Consider the following 21753-nt stretch of genomic DNA (forward strand, 5'->3'; position numbering starts at 1 on the left):
GCCAATGATGACATGGAACGATGTGGGGATAAACAAGAAGCAGAAAAAATGGAATGCAGGGTTCTCAGAAGGAGGCAAGGATGGGAGGAGATTCCTAGAATTCTGGGCAGCACGGTGGCTCACTGGTTAACACTGCTGCCTTGCAGCACCAGGGTCCCAGGTTCAATTCCAGTTTTTGTGCTTTCCCTATGCCTGTGTGAGCTTGGTCTGGTTTCCTGCCGTGGTCCAATGACATGCAGATTAGTCATGCTAAATTGTTCCTGGTGTGCAGGCTAGGTGGGTTAGCCTTGGGGAAATGCAGTGCTGTGGGGATAGGATGGGATGCTGTTTGGAGGATTGGCTCAGACTTGATGGTCTGGACAACTTCTTTTCACACTGTGTGGATTCTATGAATGTGAAAAGGAAGGAAGGAAGGGTGAAATTTGAGCACAATCACTTATCCAGAAGTTCTGGTAGAATCACCTCTGCAGAGTGTTCCGGCTAAAAATGAACTTTAACTTTGACTGATTATAACGTTCAAAATGAGGACTGTTGTGAGTGAGTCTACAGAGGAGTGGGCAATAATGACCCTGCTGGCATTTCCTTGTTGCTAAAATTAGTGTTGACCTTACAGGTAGTTACTTCCTAGGGAACATAGCGTTGGTCTCACACAGAGAACACTGGGGAGAAGACAGGGCAGGAAGAAATGCATTGGCTCATCAGCTATGTTTTGTTTGTATTTCCTAACTGTTTAATGTCACACCAAGACTGTGAACAAAAAGAGAATAATTCATAGAATCCCTACGGTTTGGAAACAGGCCATTCAGCCCAACAAGTCCACAGCGATATTTGCAGCATCCCGCCATTCCCCCTTTAACCCACCTAAGCTACACATCCCTGAACACTGCAGGCAATTTAGCAGAGCCATTCCACATCTTTAAACTGTGAGCAGAAACTGGGGCACCAGGAGAAATCCCACACAGACACAGGGAGAAAGTGCAAACTCCACACAGACAGTCATGTGAGGCTGGAATCGAAGCCAAGAGCCTGGTGCTGTGTGGCAGCAGTGCTAACCATTGAGCCACCGTGCCACAGAGCTTTTAATGGCTTCGATATACACTCTGTCTATTTTAATGAAAAGATATATGTTCTTAAAACTTGGCTGCTGCCTACAGCAACTGCAAGGAAAAGAATGAAATCTTATTTCTCAGGTTGAGTTTTTGGCTTACAAGGGATTCAACATAAGAGACATAGTATTAATAAGACATAAGTGTGCCCACCACAGACCTCTAGGGACTTACATGTTTAAAATCATGATTTCATTCTTCGCAGCCTTCCTAACTTTTCTTCCATCTTTCTTCAAAAACTTCTTGCAAGTGTACATTTTGCCAGTAGATTTCTCTTTTGCTCGGAATATTTCACAGAATTCCTCCCTGTTTTTTGGTGGAGAAAGAGAGAAAAGAAGAAATTCCATAGCCCTTTATCATTTAACGTCATGCTGCAATAATACTGGAGAATAGGCTTTGTGAAAGAAATATATCTCAATTAGATCTACAGAGGAAACAATGCTCTCAATCGGTATCTCTTGCCATAAAAAATATTCAGTTTCAAAATCTGTAAAGTACAATACCTGGCAATGTGGCAAGTAATAAAAAGGATAGCAACATACCTCAGGAGGGCACAGACAGGCTGGTGAAGTGGGCAGACAACTGGCAGATGCAGTTGTGGACTAATGTGAAGAGAACTTGGCAAGAAGGTAGATATTGATGCAATAAAGTCTACTTGGTACTATATTGTGGCAAAATGCAAGACAGAGGAGCTGGGGGCAATGCTCATAAATCTTTACATGTGGCAAAGTTGGGTGGCAGTTACGGAATAGAGACAAAATTAGAAATTGCTGAAAAAGCTCATCAGGTCTGGCAGCACCTGTGGAGAGAATCAAAGTTAACATTTCGGGTTGAGTGACCCTTTCTCAGAACCTTCTGTAGACCTGACCCTTATTTAGAATGCCAACCTCAATTTAGTGCAGTCCTTCTCGATAACAGGAAAATGAATGTGGTAGGAAGGCAAAGATATCCAGGAATACAAGTGAACAAATCATTAAAAACAGAACTGTAGAATGCCAAAGCAATTAAAAATGTTAACAAACCACAACGGCTTATTTCTTGCAGTATTGAATTCAAAAATACTGAAGTTAAATTTGTATAGGACCCTGGTCAGATCTGAATACTGTGTACAGATCTGATCTTTACATTGTATAATGGACTGGAGAACAGACATACATAAAAATTACAAGATTATTCTAAAATAGAGAAATTACCATGATTGAGAAGAGTTCTTTGGAATTTAAAATGTTACAATTTTCAACATGACCCAACTTGTTGACTTCCAATTTTAATAGGTAGAAGATGGGCTACCAACCCAGTCTCAGGGGATACGTGGAGCACTTGGCTATTTTAATGAGGATGTATGTTGTTTATTTTCTCTCTATTTTGGGTTAAGTTCCAAATGGTAGGGTTTTGTTTTGGGCATTGGGAAACTTGGCTGATAAAAGGGGGTGAGGAATGCTGAATAATTAGGAATGTGATTTCCCAGCACTGGCTGTGGGTCAAGAAGTGGAGGAATGTTTCCCTCACCCACTCCATGCCCACCTGAAGCTTATCTTCTCAACCATCTCCTCCCCATGGTCAGATACCCTCCCACTGCCCTGAGTCACATGTCTTGATAAAATCCTTCCCAACTCCGGCCCTGGCTTTATCAATCACCACCCCATCTCAAATGAGCCCAGTCTCTGCAATTTCTGAAAGTCTGATAATTTGATTGGGCTGTAGACCGAAAATGGCGACAAACTAAATGAAAAATGGATTCTGCTGTTAAATTCAGTGGGACCCAAGGGAAGCTGTTCTTTGAGCCCAAAACTGTTTATTTTGTCTTCTCCAGCTTCTGGTAATATAGGTGTTTGGCCACCATTCTTCCTTTATTCACTCTGGAAATTTTTGGTTTGGTTTGATTTATTATTGTCACATGCACCTCAGTACAGTGAAAAGTTTTGTTTTGCGTGCAGTACAGGTAGGTCATACCATACAAAGTACCTTAGGGAAATAGAATAGAGTGAGGAATACAATGTTACAGCTGCACAGAAGGTGCACAAAGAGTGACATCAACATTAAATTTAAAATTTAAGAGGTCCATTCATAAGTCTAATAACAGTGGGCAAGAACATATGTTTAAGCTTGTATCTCCTGCCCAGTGGAAGAGGTTGGAAGAGATTATAACCAGGGTGGATGTGGGCATTGCTAGCTAGGACATCCCTAACTTTCTTTAAGAAAGCGATAGTGAGCTGTCTTCCTGACTGCTGCAGTCCTTGTGCAAGCTCATATCACTCTTGGGACAGAAGTCTCAGCATTTTGACCTAGTGACAATAAAAGACTGGTTGCATAGCTCCAAGGTAGGATGATGTGAGAAACTTGAAGGGGAACTGGGAAGTAAGTAGTTTTCCTTCGTATCTGTTACCCTTCTCCTTTTCTCCTTCGAGATGATAGGAGTCACAGATTTGGGAGGTACTGTTGAAAGAACCTTGATGACTTGTAGCAGTGCAACTTGTAGATAGTGCTTCTGTGAGTCAGTCAGGGAGGAAGTGAATGATGAAGGTGGTGAATGAGGTGCCAAATGAAAACATAGCCTTGTCCAGGATGGCATTGAACATCTCGCATGTTGTTGGAGCTGCATTCATCCATGCAAGTGTGTAGTATTCCATCACACTCCTTACTTGTGACAGTGGCAGGCTTTGGGGAGTTTGGAGGTGAGTTACTCACTGTTGAATTCTTAGCGTCTGGCCTTATCCCAGATAGCAATATTGAAATGGTTAGTCCAATTCAGTTTCTGGTCAATTGTAACTCCCAGCATGATAATTATTGGAAATTCAGAGATGATATTGCTACTGAACATCAAGAGAAGAAGTAGAAGAAAATTATTGCAGATGCTGGAATGGTATTTAAAACAAAAAATGCTGCAGATCACAGCAGGTCAAGCAGCATCTATTGAGAGAGAGCAAGCCAATGTTTCAAGTCGAGATGACTCTTTGTCAGAGATGTCGTGAAGTGTGGAGGGGACAGCATTTATGCACAGGGTAGGGGGTGGAGTTCTGGGGAAGAAAGGATGTTGTTAGTTCAAATTAAGTGATTGGGACGTGAGAATAGTAGAACAATGGTGTATCTAACTGCTAGACTAGAAGGAACGGACTGTGTGTGTGTGTGTGTGTGTGTGTGTGTGTGTGTGTGTGTGTGTGTGTGTGTGTTGTGGGAGGTGAGGACATGGTGACAGAGAATGTAATAAGTAAAGCTAAAAGAAGGAGAAGGAATGGGAGTAGGTTCACAGTCTGCTGTATCTAATCTGACAATTAGCCACACCATTGTTCCACCATTCTCAAATTCTGATTGCTTAATCTGACTTAATCACCATCCTCCCCTCCCAAACCATGCATAAATTCTGCCCCCTCCACATTTCAATTCAGCTCTGATGAAGAGTCGTTTAGACTTGAAAATGTTAGCTTGCTTTCTCTCCATGGATGTTGCCTGACCAGTGTGATTTCCAAGCACTTCTGGTTTTCATCAAGAGGTTAGGTTCTCTCTTGTTGAAGGTGGTCATTGCCTGATGCTCATTATTTGTTACTTGTCAGCCCAAACTTGGATATTGTCCAAGTCTTACTGAATTTAGACATAGACTGCTTCAGTCTCTGAGAGTTGTAAGTTGCCCTGAATATTGTGCAGCCATTAGCAAATATCCTATTTCTGACAGTATGATGGAGGGAAGATCATCAATGAAGCAGCTGCAGATGGTTCAGGCTGGAACATTAGTCTGAGGACCTCTTAGGGAGATTTTGTGAGACTGAAAGATTGACTTTCAACAATCACAACCAACTTTCTCTTGCCCTCTATCCCACTAACTCCAGTTTTGCTTGGGTTGTTGATCAAATGACACCTTGATGTCAAGGGGCAGAAGCTGGAATTCATCTCTGTCATGTGGCCAGTACCTAAGCATCCCTGGTGGAAAGCGAACTGGGTGTCAGTGAGCAGGTCATAGAACATAGAACATTACAGCACAGAGCAGGCCCTTCGGCCCTCGATGTTGTGCCGACCTGTCATATCGATCTGAAGCCCATCTAACCTACACTATTTCATGTACGTCCATATGCCTGTCCAATGATGACTTAAATGTACTTAAAGTTGGCGAATCTACTACCGTTGAGGGCAAAGCGTTCCATTCCCTTACCACTCTCTGAGTAAAGAAACCACCTCTGACATCTGTCCTATATCTTTCACCCCTCAATTTAAAGCTATGCCCCCTCGTGCTCTCCGTCACCATCCTAGGAAAAAGGATCTCCCTATCCACCCTATCTAACCCTCTGCTTATTTTATATGTTTCAATTAAGTCACCTCTCAACCTCCTTCTCTCTAATGAAAACAGCCTCAAGTCCCTCAGCCTTTCCTTGTAAGACCTTCCCTCCATACCAGGCAACATCCTAGTAAATCTCCTCTGCAACCTTTCCAAAGCTTCCACATCCTTCTCATAATGCGGTGACCAGAACTGTATGCAATACTTCAAATGCGGCTGCACCAGAGTTTTGTACAGCTGCAGCATAACCTCTTGGTTCCGGAACTCGATCCCTCTATTAATAAAAGCTAAAACACTGTATGCCTTCTTAACAGCCCTGTCAACCTGGGTGGCAACTTTCAAGGATCTGTGTACATGGACACCGAGATCTGTCTGCTCATCTACACTACTAAGAATCTTACCATTAGCCCTGTACTTTGCCTTCCGGTTACTCCTACCAAAGTGCATCACCTCACACTTGTCCACATTAAATTCCATTTGCCACCTCTCTGCCCAGCTCTGCAGCTTATCTATGTCTCTCTGCAACCTACAGCATCCTTCGTCACTATCCACAACTTCACCGACCTTAGAGTCGTCTGCAAATTTACTAACCCATCCTTCTACGCCCTCATCCAGGTCATTTATAAAAATGACAAACAGCAGTGGACCCAACACTGACCCTAGCGGTACACCACTAGTAACTGGTCTCCAGGATGAATATTTCCCATCAACTACCACCCTCTGTCTTCTTTCAGCAAGCCAATTTCCAATCCAGACTGCATATTACTGAACAACTGCTGTTTGATAGCACTATTGACAATGCCTTCCAGCACATCCCTGATGATTGAGATTAGACTGATGGGATGGTATTTGGTCAGGCAGGATTTGAATAAATAAATGAATAAATGAAAAAGTGCAGCACAGGTACAGGCCCTTCAGCCCTCCAAGCCTGTGCTGACCATCATGCCCTAATTAATCTAAAAACAAACCTAACATTTTTCGATCTGTGTCCCTTTATTCCCTCTCTCGTCATGTACCCATGTAGGTGCCTCTTAAATGTCTCCATTGTGACCGCTTCCACTACCTCTAGTGGTAGTATATTCCAGGCTGCTACCACTCTCTGCGTGAAAAGCTTCCCTTGCACATCTCCCTGAAACTTTCCCCCTCTGATTTGAACTTGTGGCCCTTTGTAATTGAAACTACAAACTTGGGAAGAAGCCTCTGACTATCCACTCTACCTATTCCTCTCATAATTTGGTAGACCTCTATCAGGTCACCTCTCAGCCACCGTCTTTCCAGTGAAAACAATCTAGTCTTTTCAACCTTTCCTCATAGCCAATTCCCTGGAGATTTTTTGTGGACATAACAATTTCCTACATTCCTGGGTAAATGCCAGTGCTGTATCTGTACTGGAACGGCTTGGCTAGGGGAAGAGTGGGTTTGGGAGGACAAACGCTTTGCTGAAATGTTAGCAGAGTGTCCTGTACCTTCAGGCAATTTTGTTATTAGATGGAGTAAAAAGTATAGGCTGATGATTGGCATCAATGGCATTGGCGACCTCCATGCTCAGCACTCCTCTTTGAAGGTACTTGCAATGCTTCAGCCCTGTCTTTTGTACTGATGTGATGTGCTCCCCCATCTTTGCGGATTAGAGGACCCTCCTCCAAGTAGGTGTTTAATAATCCAATAGCATTACCAGCTGAATGATGGAGGATTGTGAGAGTTTAGATCGAATTCAGTGGTTATTGGATCGCTTAGCTCTACCTCCCATTTTGGCACGTACGTGTTGTGGCTCATGGTAGAATCCATGACTTTTGCATCATTAGTATTGCATATGTCCACAATTGGTGGAACTTGTAATGTTCAAGGAACAGGGAGTTCCCAGGGATTGCTACGTTTGATGATTCCAAAAAAAGTTATTGTCAATATTGCTGAGGGACAAGAAGTGGGTTGTGAGGTTTTCATCAGGTCACGTAAAACAGTTCACAGATCACTGAAAAGCAATTCAAAAGTCACAGTCAAGTAGAGTCAGAGAGGGAATCAGCAGCAGGCTCCAAGAGGTCAAGTGCTGCTGAGAAAGTCACTGCCTGTATATACTTGGGGTCAGGGAGAAGTTTCAAGATGGTTGGATAGCTCTGTGCAGCTGGGACTCAATGGAGCCAGCGGATGTTAGCTAAGTGCTGGAATGGAGGTTCAGGAATGTCCCGGAAGCTGTGAGCAGTTCAGAAGAAGCCAGTAAGGAACTAATACTTCAGTACAGCAGAGAGTAGGGGATGAAAATTTGTTTGGTGAAGCTGAGCAAGGGTAGAGTTCAGAAAACAATCCATGTGAGTATTAGCTTGGGGAAGCTAGCAGGCTGTGAAAATTTGGATTGTGTCTGTGCATAGGGGCTGCAGTGCAGTTCAAAACATCAAGGGAGAAAGAATAGAAGAATAGAATAGCTTTTCTTGTCACATGCACTTGAATGAGTGCAGAGAAAAGTTTGTAATGTTGCTGCTTTGGTGTATCTAGGTACAGGTACTTTAAGTGTTTGTTACATTGAAAGAGAAAATAAGAAGTTTGGAATAGGAATACAAAGTTTAAAAAAGTAAAAATATAGTCCCAGTAGAGGAGGGTGAGTTTCTAGAATATGAGCAGCTATTGAGGCAGCCCTTCATGGATTGGCTTGAGAAGCAGTTTGGAAGCTAGGCTCTTGGAAGAGAAAAATCTCTTGCAAAGTTTCAATGAGATTTGACAATCCACAGTGTCCTTAACATCTGAGGGAGTACTAAAAATTCCATGCGATCTGTCTTGATAGCATTTGCTATGTCTTGTCCTCTGTGGGACTTTCAGACAAAGTTTGTTTTTTCACCTATATTTTACTTAGGTTAATCCTGATGTTAGAAAATAAAGTTGTATATGTCCTAGATTGTGTTAGAATTCTGACTTTGTATCGCAAATTTTACTGTCGCTTGTTCAAAAGAGTGGAATAAGATTGTTTTATTCTCTTCATAAGTACCTGGGATCTCAAATTTTGTCCGCTCAAATAAAAATGTACAGGTCTCAAGCCAGATTGTAACACTAATTATAATAAGCTTCACCAGGTTGACATCTCTTTTTGAGGTATGCCTGGTGCTGCTCCTGGCATACCTTTCTGCACCCTTCATTGAGTCAGGGTTGATTCTCCAGGCATGACACTAATGGCAGAGTGAGGGATATGCTGGTCATTTTGTTGCTGCTGATGGCCCACAGTGCCTCATGGGTGCCCAGTTCTGAGTTGCCAGCTGAATTGAAAATCTATCCCAATGGTAGTGCTGCACAACACAATGGAAGGTATCTTCAATGTGAAGATTGAAGATCCCATAAGAATGTCACTCCTCCTGAAACTGTCGTGGATACTTTCTTCTATAGCAGGTGAAGACAAGAAGTTTGTTCCCTCTGTTACTTGCCTTACCAACTTCCGCAGATCTTATCTTGCAGTTACGTCATTTAGGACCCCACCCACTCAGTTAGTAGGTTTTTTTTCCCCTTTCTTTATTCATTCACGGGATGAGGGCAGCATTTATTGTCCATCCATAAATGCTCAGAAGGCAGTTAAGAGTCAACCATATTGCTATGGGTCTGGAGTCACATGTAGGCCAGACCAGGTAAGGATGGCAGCTTCCTTCCCTAAAGGGCACTGGTGAACCAGATGGATTTTTCCCCTGACAATTGACATGGTCACCTTTAGATTCTTAATTCCAGATATTGATTGAATTCAAATACTACCATCTGCTGTGGCAGGATTTGAACCTGGGACCCCAGAATGTTACCTGGGTCTCTGGATTAACAGTCCAGCAATAATGTCACTAGACTATTGACTCCCTGGTGTTAATAAGCCACTCTTGGGGATAGGCATTGAAATCCGCCAACCAGAGAATACTCTGTGCCCTTCTCCTCCTCAGTGCTTCTTCAAATTTGTGTTCATTGTGGAGGAAGATGGATTCATCAGTTGAAGTTGGGGCAAAGGGTGGTAATGGTAAGAGGTTCCCTTGACCATCTTTGACCCGATGCCATGATATTTCACACAGACTGGAGTCAGTGTTAAGGATGTATAGTATTTCTCCATTCGATTTAATAATCAGAAAGGAGTAAGTTCCTTACTCAGAGAACAATTCAAACTCTTTAGTGAGCCACCATGGGCATCGTGCTTCCAAAAAGGAAAGTAGACGGTTATATTACAGAAAATAAATAGGTTGAGAGGCAGATGGAGCGGAAGAAAGCAGGTGTCAGATCTAAGTACAAGCATGCACTACAATCATAGAATTCTTACATATGGAAAGAGATCATTTGGCCCATTGAGTCCACGCCAACCCTCTGAAGAGCATCCAAAACCAGCCCCACACCTTATCCCAGTAAGTCTGCATTTTCCGTGGCTAATCCACCTGGTCTGCACATTCTTGTACACTATGGACAATTTAGCATGGCCAGTCCATCTAACCTGCACATCTCTGGACCATGGGAGAAAACCAAAGCACCCAACGCAGGCACAGTGAGAATGTGCAAACTCCACACAGACCCCCAAAGGTTGGAATCAAATTCAGAGATCTGCCACTGTGTGGCAGCAGTGCTACCCACTGTGCTACCATGCTTCCCTCAGTAGGGTTGAATGTCCTATTATGCTGCATGTTCTGTGAGACCAGGGATACACTTGGATCAAATCTGTGACCATGTCTGCATACTTTGCAATATTATCAGCTCATGTAAACTTCAGTGGTTTAAAGTTGTTGGGTCCCATCCGAATATTGAAATCCTTAAATGGATCACCTTGGAATCACTTTTCCATTTAAAATAAATGTTCCATAACTTTACTTTCTAATACCTGGAATCAACACATTCATTGCCCTAAACTCTCGAGAGAAATACCTTTCTGCCTGTGTGTAGGCAACCAAAACTTCATAAGAGATTTCACATGGGATCTACAGGCAGCAACCCATTAACCACATTTAAAATTAAATGCTGCTCTTTCCCCTGTGTAATCCAATATCTTATTTCCCTCTATACTGGTTGGTGAACCAAATGGTCCTTTCCTACAGCTTTTTAATAATGTTCTTAACTCTAATAATTGTTGGAACTATAATTACTGAAAATATAGAACCTTTACTACTGACAAAAAGCAGAGATTTCTATTTCAATGAATTTGATTCTATCGCAAGGCCCAGGAGTGAAAGGGCAAGTTTCAAATTCGCTATGTCTCCTTGAATTGTCAATGTGATTCATCTTCAGGTTTACTATTCTATAAAATCGCATTAGGTCTGGTTAAAGTTCCAGTGCCAAATATTGTTCACATCCATCTGCTTCCTATTTCCAACTGCCAAGTTTTCTAATTTGCTCGCACATTTTTCTGTGCATGAGCGAAAGGGAGGCAGAAATTATAACCCAACATATAATCCCTCAGTGGCTTTGGTGTATACTTACGTTTTGACTGTTTGTCCCAAATCATATTTGTCCGTTACGTCCGAGGGGTTATTGTAATCCTTTTTGTCACCGAGTGTTATGCAGCCAAAAGGCATTGCTGTTGTTAGTCTGCAAAGAAAGCAAACCCAAAGCAATTAGTGAGGACGTGTAATTGATGATACTATAGCTTTTAAGAAGTGTATTTCATTCTATTGTTTTCTGATGAGAGGTTTTAAGATAGAGGCATAGAGGTATCAATTTGAATTCAATAGAGTAAACAGCTTGAGAAGCCCTGGAGTTTTTTTTTAACAGTAGAAGCAGCCTGAATGGGTGGTGTGAAGCCACCCCAAAGCCAGGATTTTTAGTTTTAGCTTTTCAGTAGTAGTTCCAGCTGGTGTTTTGAAGCTGGATGTGGAAGCTGGTTTTCCTCTCCCTGTTACAGTTAAAAACTGGAGGATCTCTTCCTGCTGTTGGAATTGCATGTGAGCCAAGCTATTTTGTTGTATTTATCTTTGCCAAGGGTGTGTTTATGGGATGTTGCTATATTGGAAACATTACTGCTTAGCAGTTAAATAACCTGTTGTTCTGTTAAGTTTTCTGAGAGAGATAAGTTATTCCAATTTCTTCTTTCTTTTATTGTATTTCAACTATGTATGAATAAAGTGTGTTTTCCTTCAAATCTGGTAGATTGACCAATCCAATTGCATCCAAAATGCAACATCTGGCACATGCTTTTAAAATATGAAAAAAATAGGATCTAAGCTATCTTCATATATTTGGAGGAGATTTGGTCTGCTCAAAAACATGTATTGCATATAAAGATGTTGGACTTACAAATTATCTTTGCAAGGTCTATGCAAATGCAGCACTGTCATTTTATCCAATTTATATTCCAACATAGAGTCATACAGCGCAGAAACAGAGCCTTCGGCCCAACTTGTCCATACCAACCAGGTGTCCTAAACTGAACTGGTCCCACTTCCTTGCATTTGGCCCTTTTCCCTCTAAACCTTTTCTATCCGTGTACCTGTCCAAATGTCTTTAAAATGTTGTCATTGTACTTGTCTCTGCCACTTCCTCTGGCAGCTCGTTCTATGTATGCATCACCCTCTGTGTGATTCCTGTTCAAATTGAAATGACAGTGAACTGCAAGTACTCATAATAAAAGGTGGTGACTAACAAATAGAGGGAAGAGCTTTTTGAAACCAAGGCCATGAAAGATTATGTTGTTGACATCAAAAATTGGAAGCCAGAGAAGTGGATACAGAGAGAATATTTCCTCTTGTGGGAAAGATCATAGCTAGAGATCAAAATAGAAAGCTGGTCAGCAAGAAGTTCAATATGCAATTCAGAAGAAACATTATCAGCCAAAGAGTGGTAAGAATTTGGAGCCCACTATCATAGAGAGTGGTTATAGCCCAAGTCCAACCTGTTTGTGTGAGAGGGAAATTTTTTTTTCTCACTGGGTCAATCATCTTCCAGGTAGGTCAAAATGTGGCCAGAACACATCAATTCTACGGATAACGGTCTGTTCAGAGGTACCTTTTGCTGCCAGATATGACTGCATTGCTACAGTGGTGATCAATCCAAAAGAACATTCAAAGTTGCAGCATGGTCCTTTCACTTGCTGAAAAATGTTGGTAAGATAATATCTTTGAGCATATCAAGGGACACCACATGAATGAAAGGCTGTTGTCTTTTATACAACAGCACTGAAAGGGACTCGAACTAGCAGTGGTCAAAACAATGCTAACTGGTCTTAGACTGATGCAGCACTGGACAGCATTCAGCTCATGTACTAGATCTTTGAACAGGTGATCTAGCCGGCCTCATTCCCCTCGGCTTTTCTCTTAGTGCTGCATGTTTTTCCTTTCAAATACATATCTGATGACTTAATGTGCACTATTAGCAGCCTTTCTTCCCCAGCACTCCCCACATCACCACCCCACCCCACTGACACCCTGCCATTACATAAATGCTGTCCCCTCCACACTTCACATCAGCTCTGATGAAAACTCATCTGGACTCAAGATATTAGCTTGGTCTCTCTCCCCATGGGTGCTGCCTGGCCTGCTGTGATCTCCAGTATTTTTGTTTTCAGTACAGATTCCAGCATCTGCAGGAATTTACTCCTTCATATCTACCTGCCTTGATTACTGATCTTCCTGGGCATGAAAGCAGTTCCTCCCGATCTGCCCCATCAAAGTCAGCATTATCAATCTTCCTTTGTGATCATGTTAAATGATTCCAGTTCCCTGGAATATAATGTGAGGACCCTGCTCAGTGGGTATAGTAGACCGACAATAGAACAATGTTGATAAAATTGGAATGTTTCTTTTGGCTTCCATTTCAACCCTGTTGTTAATTAATTAAATAAAAATAGAAGCAGCTTACAAGACCTTTGACATGTTTCAGACTGAATTGTTGTGTGTATTTTTTATTTTTGAATTTATACTTAAATCAATACTGTAACAAAAATGGGTTTTGCTATATGGCCATTGCCTTTTAAATAAGGTACATAGATTGTCCAAATGAAATCATAAGGAATCTTTATACATGCTGCTACAGTGTAAGTAAAATATCCACTCAATTAGGATTTCACTATTACCCTTAATTGACTTCAGACTTCATGCTTATAGTCATACAGTACTAATTTTCAATTAATCACGTTTTAACGGCAAGGTCACTGAACTGACCACCTTAGTGACTGGCTACCTCACGGTGTGAGATGTTAAACTCATTCAACACCCTTTCTCTTATTCAGAGTTAAAACTGGGTTGAACACGATCTAGGATTTTTGTTCCTCTGTTGTTCCTCCTGTCCTCTTTTCCCAGGGTGGAACCATGGACGTCCATTGGATTGGTGCATATTTGTGGCCAAATTAGTGTAGTGGTTTGCTGTTGCCTTCTGCGGGATGGCTGACCAGGAGATTCGCTCACTCTTACCACCTGCCATATTTACACATTGACAATCGACATGCTTAGCCATGTGATGGGTACAACTTGCCTGACTACCAAGTCCTGGTGTGGGAATCAAACCCTGAGCATCTGGCCCAGATACAGGCTGCTATCCACTGAACCACAAGACGTTGGCCTTAAATGCGACACATGGGAACATGTCAAGCATTTGTATCAACATCTGCCTCCTCAGTCCCATCTGAGTCAACTTTGTTGACGTTCATGCAATCATAGAATCCCTACAGTGTGGAACAGGCCATTCAGCGCATCGAGCCCACAGTGACTCTTCTAACAGCATCCCACATAGACCGACCCCATCCTGCATTTTCCATGGCCAATCCAACTAGTCTGCATATCTTTGGACTGTGGGAGCACCTGGAGGAAACCCACACAGACATGGGGAGAATGTGCAAATTCTACACAGCCAGTCACCTAAGGGTGGAATCGCCCCCAGGTCCTTGGTGTGTTGGGTAGCAGTGTTAACCACTGAGCCACCGTGCCACTCAATTGCGTGAAAACATTGAATAACAGAGCAAGAGTGAAGGGCTGAATGGCCTACTCCTGCTCCTACTTTCCATATAAATATAAAATGGCACATTCAACTTTGCACAGTTTTACCTATACTGTATATTGGATTAATGAAGATATTTAAATTTCACTTGTAACAGAAAGATAACCTTTCACAAGCACAATACGTGGCTCACAATTTGAGGATAAGTCACGTTGGTTTTGGTGTCATGAAACAAGACTGGTGTTGTGAAGCAAAGGCACAGTTGTGCTGGGGAATGAAAGCCTACCCAATTTTGGATTTGCACTGACATTATAAAGAACTTTTAGCTAGGTATAAATAAGTTGATAAAAGGGTTAAGTTTACTCCGCACTGCTCCAATGAGTCTGTTGCTGCCACAGCCATGGGAAAGGGGCATTCTGTTTGAAGTTTCTCATGTCCCTGAGAGCCAACAATGCCCCCACCCCCGCAACCCGACTCACCCACCTCTGGCTGCTTTGAGGAAACTGTTTGTATTAACAGGAGAGGCAGTAACCGGAAGGCACGCGTTTAAAATAATTGACGATAATGCTTGGATGTGGGTTGTTATGATCTAGAAGACATTACCTGAAAGGGTGACAGAAATAGACTCAATAATAACTTCCAAAATGGAATTACATATCTGCTTAAAAAGAATAATAAAAAATATGCAGCCATGGAGGAAGTCCTGAGGAATTGGACTAATTGGTAGCTCTTTAATAAACTACTAGAGAATTGACGGGCTGACTGGCCTCCTTGCTGTGTTGCATGATTCAATGATCCTTTGCGAGTGATCGCCCTCTTAGTGTTGTTGTGATTAGCTTGAGGTAGCCAGTTAAACTGGATTCTAAAATTGATAGACATTCACCTCATGTCCCACTCTCGTCTAAAGAGAACAGAGATCTCCTAAGTGTTCAAGATAAAAACCTAGCGGCTGTAAAACTCATAGGTCACATTGTGCTTTTTTGACTCCAGGGACAAATGACAAATCCTGCTGCTCGGTCCTCTGTATATGTTCTACATTTCCATGTCAGGCTGAAGAAGGAGGACAGTGCATCCTTATAAATAATGCATGAGGAATCACAATGTTGCAGCTTGTATCGCATATTAGTAAGTTAAAGGAGATGGATCTCTTTAAATGATGCAGTTTTGCCCTATTTATCAGATAGAAGTTCGGCTTGTCTTTCATTTCCAAATTCTTAGCAGATCACGAGTTGACCCCAGAATGCTCACAAGTGTGGTGGGTAAACATATGAACATCAGATCTTGTCACTTAGGAGGGGCTTTGGGCCACTTGGCCCTTCAAACCTGCTCCACCATTCAAAAACATTCGGCTCACTTGGCATTATTGATCAGTGCATTGAGTATAGGATTTGGGATGTCATGTTGCGGCTGTACAGGCCATTGGTTAGGCCATTTTTACGATACTGCATTCAACTCTGGTCTCTGGGAAAGATGTGAAACTTGAAAGGGTTCAGAAAAGATTTACACGTCTTGTTGCCAGGGTTGCTGGGTTTGAGATACAGGGAGAGGCTGGGGCTATTTTCCCTGGAGCATCGGAGGCTGAGGGGTGACACCATAGAGATTTATAAAGTCATGAGGGGCATGGATTGGGTGAATAGACAAGGTCTTTTCACCAGGGTGGGGGAGTCAAAAACCAGAGGGCATAGGTTTAAGGTGAGAGGGGAAAGATTTAAAAGGCACCTGAGGGTCAGCTTTTTCACACAGAGGGTGGTGCGCGTTACCAGAGGACGTGGTGGAGGCTGGTATAATTACAGCATTTAAAAGGTACCTGGATGGGTATATGAATAGGAAGGGGATTAGAGGGATATGGGCCAAATGCTGGCAAATGGGACTAGGTTAATGTAGAATATCTGATCAGCACGGATGAGTTGGATCAAGGGATCTGTTTCCATGCTGTACGGCTCTATGACTCTGACTCTGGCTGCGGCCTTAGACCCACTTTCCTGTCTGAGCCCTTGTCTCCCCTAACCCAAACTCACCTCTATCAAAAATCTACCTAATTCTGTGTCAAATAATTTCAATGATCCAGACTCCACTATTTTCAGGGCAAGAGAATTTCATAGACTAATAACTGACAGAGAGAAAGCAATTCTTCCTCACTGTCTTAAAAAAAAGCACATTTCTTATTCTTAACTTACATCCCCCAGTTTTAGCCTTCCCACAAGAAGAAACATCCTCCCAGTATCTTCCCTTAGGACTATATATATAAATAAGATCACCTCCCATTCGTCTAAACTCTAATGTGATACACTTGTATTACTAGTGTGTAAGTAACTACAAAACAGGAATTTTATTTCAAAACCATCGCAATGAATGAAATAAAATCATGAGATCTTACATTTACAGTTATTTTAATCAATCTGTTTATGACACTCCTCAAGGATAGTGGAATTTGAAGCTTCTAGTCAGAAAAACTCTACAAACCTTGCCTTCATTTCATCCAATTAACTACCTTGTCAATTAAGTTCTGTATAATTATTTCTCTTCTGTCTGGACCTCTGACATCCATGTGGAGTAACCGCTTTCGAAAACAGAAGTCAATGTGTTGACACACTGATTGCCTTTCACAGACCCTCAGGCAGCTTATGTGGCCATCAGGTAGCATTGCTTGTCATGTGTAGTCCCTTTCATACATGCATTCAATTTTAATACAGCGTTGTCCCACAAACAGCAGTGATGGAAATGGCCACTTCGTGTTTTGTGTATTGTTTGAGGGATAAATATCAGCGAGGGCACTGAGAGAAAGTAGCAATCAAGTTACATCAGTGAAATAAACATTGCAACTAAGACTATTGGGTTACATGGGGGAAATATTTTTTTTTCTTTGTGATCTTAACCTATTCCTCCTTTACCCAACCCAAGTCCTTTCAACATCATCTATTGGACGGTGCAATCTCCCAACATTAACCCTTTTAGACACATTACCTTATACAACATGTAACTCCCATATAAGTAAATCAGAATGATCTGATTTTAATTCGGAGTTGGAGATTTTTTTGGTAGGTTCCAGGGAGCAGGAGAATTGCCCATCGGATGCCCAAATATTCCATGCATTGATAATTCTGTGGGGTCATGCCTGCATCTTGTTTTGCACAACCAGTTTGGAGCCCGATCCAGAGCATCATTAAATCATTTCATTTAAAAAAGTCCCAGCCCCTGTCAAAACGATTAATTGGGTCAATCCACTAGTATTTGGAGGGCTGGAGCAATGTGACAAGTTACATCACTCCATTTTGTTCAGCCAAATCAGACTTCAATTTTCAATAACACTCAGTGCAAACACTTGGAATCATAGCGTCAGATAGCACGGAAACAGGCCCAGCTCTCTCTGTGAAGTATTGAAGGCAAGTTGCTTTTTTGGAGGTGCCATCTGTCAGACAAGAAGTTAAGTCAAGGGCTCAATGACTTATAGTTCCTTTGGCCATTTTCTGTGTCCATGCAAGGTACAGAGTAGGAGCCTAAGCCTCTGATACAATGCTCTCAAGTGTGCAGGTTCACTGTCTTTTTGAATGGGTCCACCACAGTACACATTGGGAACACTTTAAATGCCAGCTAAAATATTTAAATAACTTGTCCCATGCTTATAAAGGTGACTTACACTTAAGTTACTGCAAATAGTAGGAAAATTGACATTAAATCCAGAACAAATACAAATGTTTCCAACAATATTATTCAATTGGGGTTTAATAGTGAACTGAAGCAATTAAAATTATGGGTGACAGCCTGTGAACTTGCCTCCTGCAAATTAAATCTGCAAGCTGCCTCCTGCATTGATATGTCAGGCATGTTCCAAGCAGATGCAGGTTTACTTTGAGATAATACCTCAGTCTCAACATTAAGCAGGCCTATACCCATCTGTGTTACTTCCAGCATCTTCTTTTGTTGTTGGTGGCTCAATTTAATCTTTGAAAATGTGTTCTGAAATTCCACCAACTGGATGTACATTTTTTTAAATTCTAAAAGCCAACATTAATCCTCCAATTTTCTGCTGAGTTCATGATTCTCAGATCAACATCGAATCCTTACTACAAATGCTAATCTATCAGAGGAGTGTCTCTCAGTGCAAGGGACTAACCAGGCTAAATAACTAATAACTAGACACATTAGAGCAATCTTAACATTGTGGGAAAGAAACTGGACTTCTTCAAACAAACTCAGCCTTTGAAGTTACAGGAAAAAGCAGGGTCAGGGCACTAGATCATTTGCACCAGCACAGATACACTGTCTATGACTTTGGGCCTAATGCTAGAAAGTGTTGATTTAGTGTAGTAGACTCAATGGGCAACGGGCCCATCTGAAGAAGGGTTCCAACCTGAAACGTCAACTTTCCTGCTCCTCTGATGCTGCCTGGCCTGCTGTGCACCTCCAGCTCCACACTGTGTTATCTCTGACTCCAGCATCTGCAGTTCTTGCTATCTTTGGGCCAAAGGGCCTGTTCTGTACAGTGTGATTCTATGACACATAGAGTCATTAAGTCATACAACATGGAAACAGACACCCTGGAACAACCTGTTCACATAATCCCAAACTAAACTAGTCCCACCTGCCTGCCCCTGGCCCATATCCCTCCAAACCTTTCCTATTCATGTACTTATCCAAGTATCTTTTACATGTTGTAACTGTACCTGCATCCACCACTTCTTCAGGAAGTTCATTCCACACGTGAACCACCCTCTGCGTAAAAACATTTGCCCCTCAAGTCTTTTTTAAATCTCTCTCCTCTCACCTTAAAATGTACCCCCTAGTCTTGAAATCCCCCATCCTAGAGAAAAGACATTAATGATGGGCTGAATCTCCTCCATTTGTGCTGTGGCCATTCTATGATTCTGGAATGCTTTTATTGCACATGCAGAGATAAGGGGCTCCCGATTATAAGTGGTTGACATGTAGGAACTGTGGAAGGCTCCTTGTACACTGATCTCTCACACCTGAGTTTGGATTTAAACCAAGCTCAAGGGGTGATTTTTAAAATTCATTCAAAAGATGTGGGCATCACTGACAAGACTTGGATTTATTGCCCATCCCTAGTTGCCCTTGAGAAGGTGGTGGCACTGAATTGACTTTGTGAGCTATTGCCATCTATGAAGATACTCCCATAGCAGTGTCTGGGAGGTTCAGCTGGGCTTTGAACAAATGGTGATGATGGTACAGTAATGTGTTTCTAAAACAGGCAGGTTCAGGTCTTTGAGGTCATGACATTCCTTGTCCTTCTAACCAATAGTAGTCATGGGCTTGTGTGGTGCTATCAAAGAAGCCTTGGTGAGTTGTTACTGTACAGTCATGTTACCGTAACGATGTCAGAGACAGTGTCAGAGTGCCAAATCCCACTGTACTCACAATGTATGGCCCCTGGACCATGGAAGTGCTTCAGAGAGTCAGGAAGTGAGCAACTCACGGCAGAATAGCTAGGTACTCACTTGTCCTGGTATTTATGTGGCTGATCAAATGAAACATCTGGTCAGTTGTGATCCACAGAACATTGCTAAGAGGGAGGCAGTGATGGATTTTTTACATTTATTCACAGAATGTGGCTAGGTCAGCATTTATGCCCATATGTGCCATGTTGCTGTGGGCCTGGAGTCACATGTAGGCCCAACCAGATAAGGATGACAGTTTCCTTCCCTAAAGGACATGAATGAACCAGGTGGGCTTTGAAGACAATCAACAATGGATTCATGGTCATCATTAGACTCTTACTTCCATATTTTCATTGAATTTAAATTCCACCATCTGCTGAGGCAGGATTTAAATTTGGGTCTCCAGAACATTACCTGGGTCTCTAGACTAATAGTCCAATGATAATACCACTACGTTGTCTCCTCCCTCAAATGCATTCAATGTCAAAAGGAGATGGTTAAATTCTCTCCTGATGGAGGTGACCATTGCCTGACATGAATGTTACTTACCATTTATCAACCCAGGCTGAATTTCCTCCAGCCTGTGCTTTGTTTGGGCTCTTATTACTTTAGTATCTGAGCAGTTGCGAACGGCATTGAATACAATGCACCCATTACTTCTGATCTCTTCAAAGGAGGGTGGGGGTGGGGAAAGGTCAGTGTTGTAGCACCTGAAGATGGTGAATCTTGGGCCACTGTCCTAAAGAATTGCAGCATGGTCCAGTAGCTGAGCTAATTGAACTCCGATGTTTGCAACCATTGTGTTTTGTGTTAGTTGAGACTCCAGCCAGTGTAGAGTTTTTCCCTGATTTCGACTGTTTTCAATTCTACTGGGACTGCTTGCTGCATCTTTGTTAAAGTGCTTCTGTGTTCGAGTCAAGGGCAGTCAATCTCACCAGTTCTCTGGAATTTAGCTGCTCTGTGTGTGTTTAGGCTGAAGCTGTAATGAGGTCAGGAGACAAGTGATCCTGGCAAAATCCAAAGTTATGGTGAGCTTGTTATTTATAAGTAAGGTGCACTCCATAAAACGAGTCAAAATTGCCTTTCATCACTTTGCTGGTGCTTGACAGTAGGGTGGGCAGTAAATATCTACATTTATTTGGCTTTTTGTGGATATTTATATACATATATAAAGTAATTGAAAATACAAATAGTACAGAATGTATGATTTGCATCCATATCACCTGCAGCAATTATCAAATGACCTCATTTGCTTCTAAAAATATTATCCAGAAAGGAGGAATGATTATTCATAGGTTGATGCAGATAATTGAATCCATTTTAGAAGTTTGACTCTGATCAAAGTCAACCCAAAAGGTCACAACACGAGGTTAGAAACAATAAGTTCTGAGATGTTCAGCTCTCTAAGACCATAGTATTGAATGTCATGATAGTTGGAAAGTTTGGGACTACAACCTTACTGGCTCAAAATCCTGGAACTCCTTACCTAAAAAATACTCTTGGCATTAACACTGTCCACTTACATTTCATATGGTTCAAGAATGTGTCTCACCGCTACCTTTTCAAGGGACATTAGGGTCGGGCAATCAATGTTGTCTCAGCCGGAGATAATAGGTGGAGGCAATGGCCTGGCAGTAATGTTACGAGACTTTTAGTCCAGAAACTCAGCTAATGTTCTGAGGATTTGTGTTCGAATCCTGCCATGGTGATTGGTGAATTTTGAATTCAGTCATAATCAGAAACTAAGAATCTAATGATGCCCATGATGTCAGAAAAACCCATCTGGTGCACTAATGCCCTTCAACTCATCCTAACCTGGTCTGGCTTACATGTGACTCCAGATCCCCAGCAAAATATTTGACTCTTAACTACACTCTGAAATGGCCTGGCAAACCTCTCAGTTCAAGGGCAGCTAGGGATGGGCAATAAATACTGGCCAGCCAGTGACACCCACATCCCACATGTGAAAAAAAAGCCAGGCTCACAATCTATGAGAGGATAAAAGAGACATAATGATGATTTACTGCATAAACTTTTCCTGCTTAAAACATAATGTCTTCCTGCCAGTGCTGGTGTTGCACTGGAAGCATGATGAAACTATAGTGTTTCAATTGTATCTAAT

The 21753-nt window shown here is 42.0% G+C and overlaps 1 protein-coding gene across 4 annotated transcripts in view; it reads right to left on the bottom strand.

Moving 5' to 3' along the window:
- Window positions 1–21753, bottom strand: part of LOC125460389 (caM kinase-like vesicle-associated protein) — a 137571-nt gene that overhangs the window by 76778 nt on the left and 39040 nt on the right. For all 4 annotated transcript variants that reach the window (XM_048547829.2, XM_048547832.2, XM_048547831.2 and 1 more), the window contains exons 2-3: window positions 10789–10896; window positions 1281–1412 (exon numbers count right to left, since the gene is read on the bottom strand). In XM_048547829.2, coding sequence (XP_048403786.1) covers window positions 1281–1412; window positions 10789–10883 — 227 coding nt within the window. In that variant the 5' untranslated portion in view covers window positions 10884–10896. The remainder of the gene's footprint in view (window positions 1–1280; window positions 1413–10788; window positions 10897–21753) is intronic.

This window comes from Stegostoma tigrinum, chromosome 11 (assembly GCF_030684315.1).
Source record: "Stegostoma tigrinum isolate sSteTig4 chromosome 11, sSteTig4.hap1, whole genome shotgun sequence".
NCBI lineage: Eukaryota > Metazoa > Chordata > Chondrichthyes > Orectolobiformes > Stegostomatidae > Stegostoma > Stegostoma tigrinum.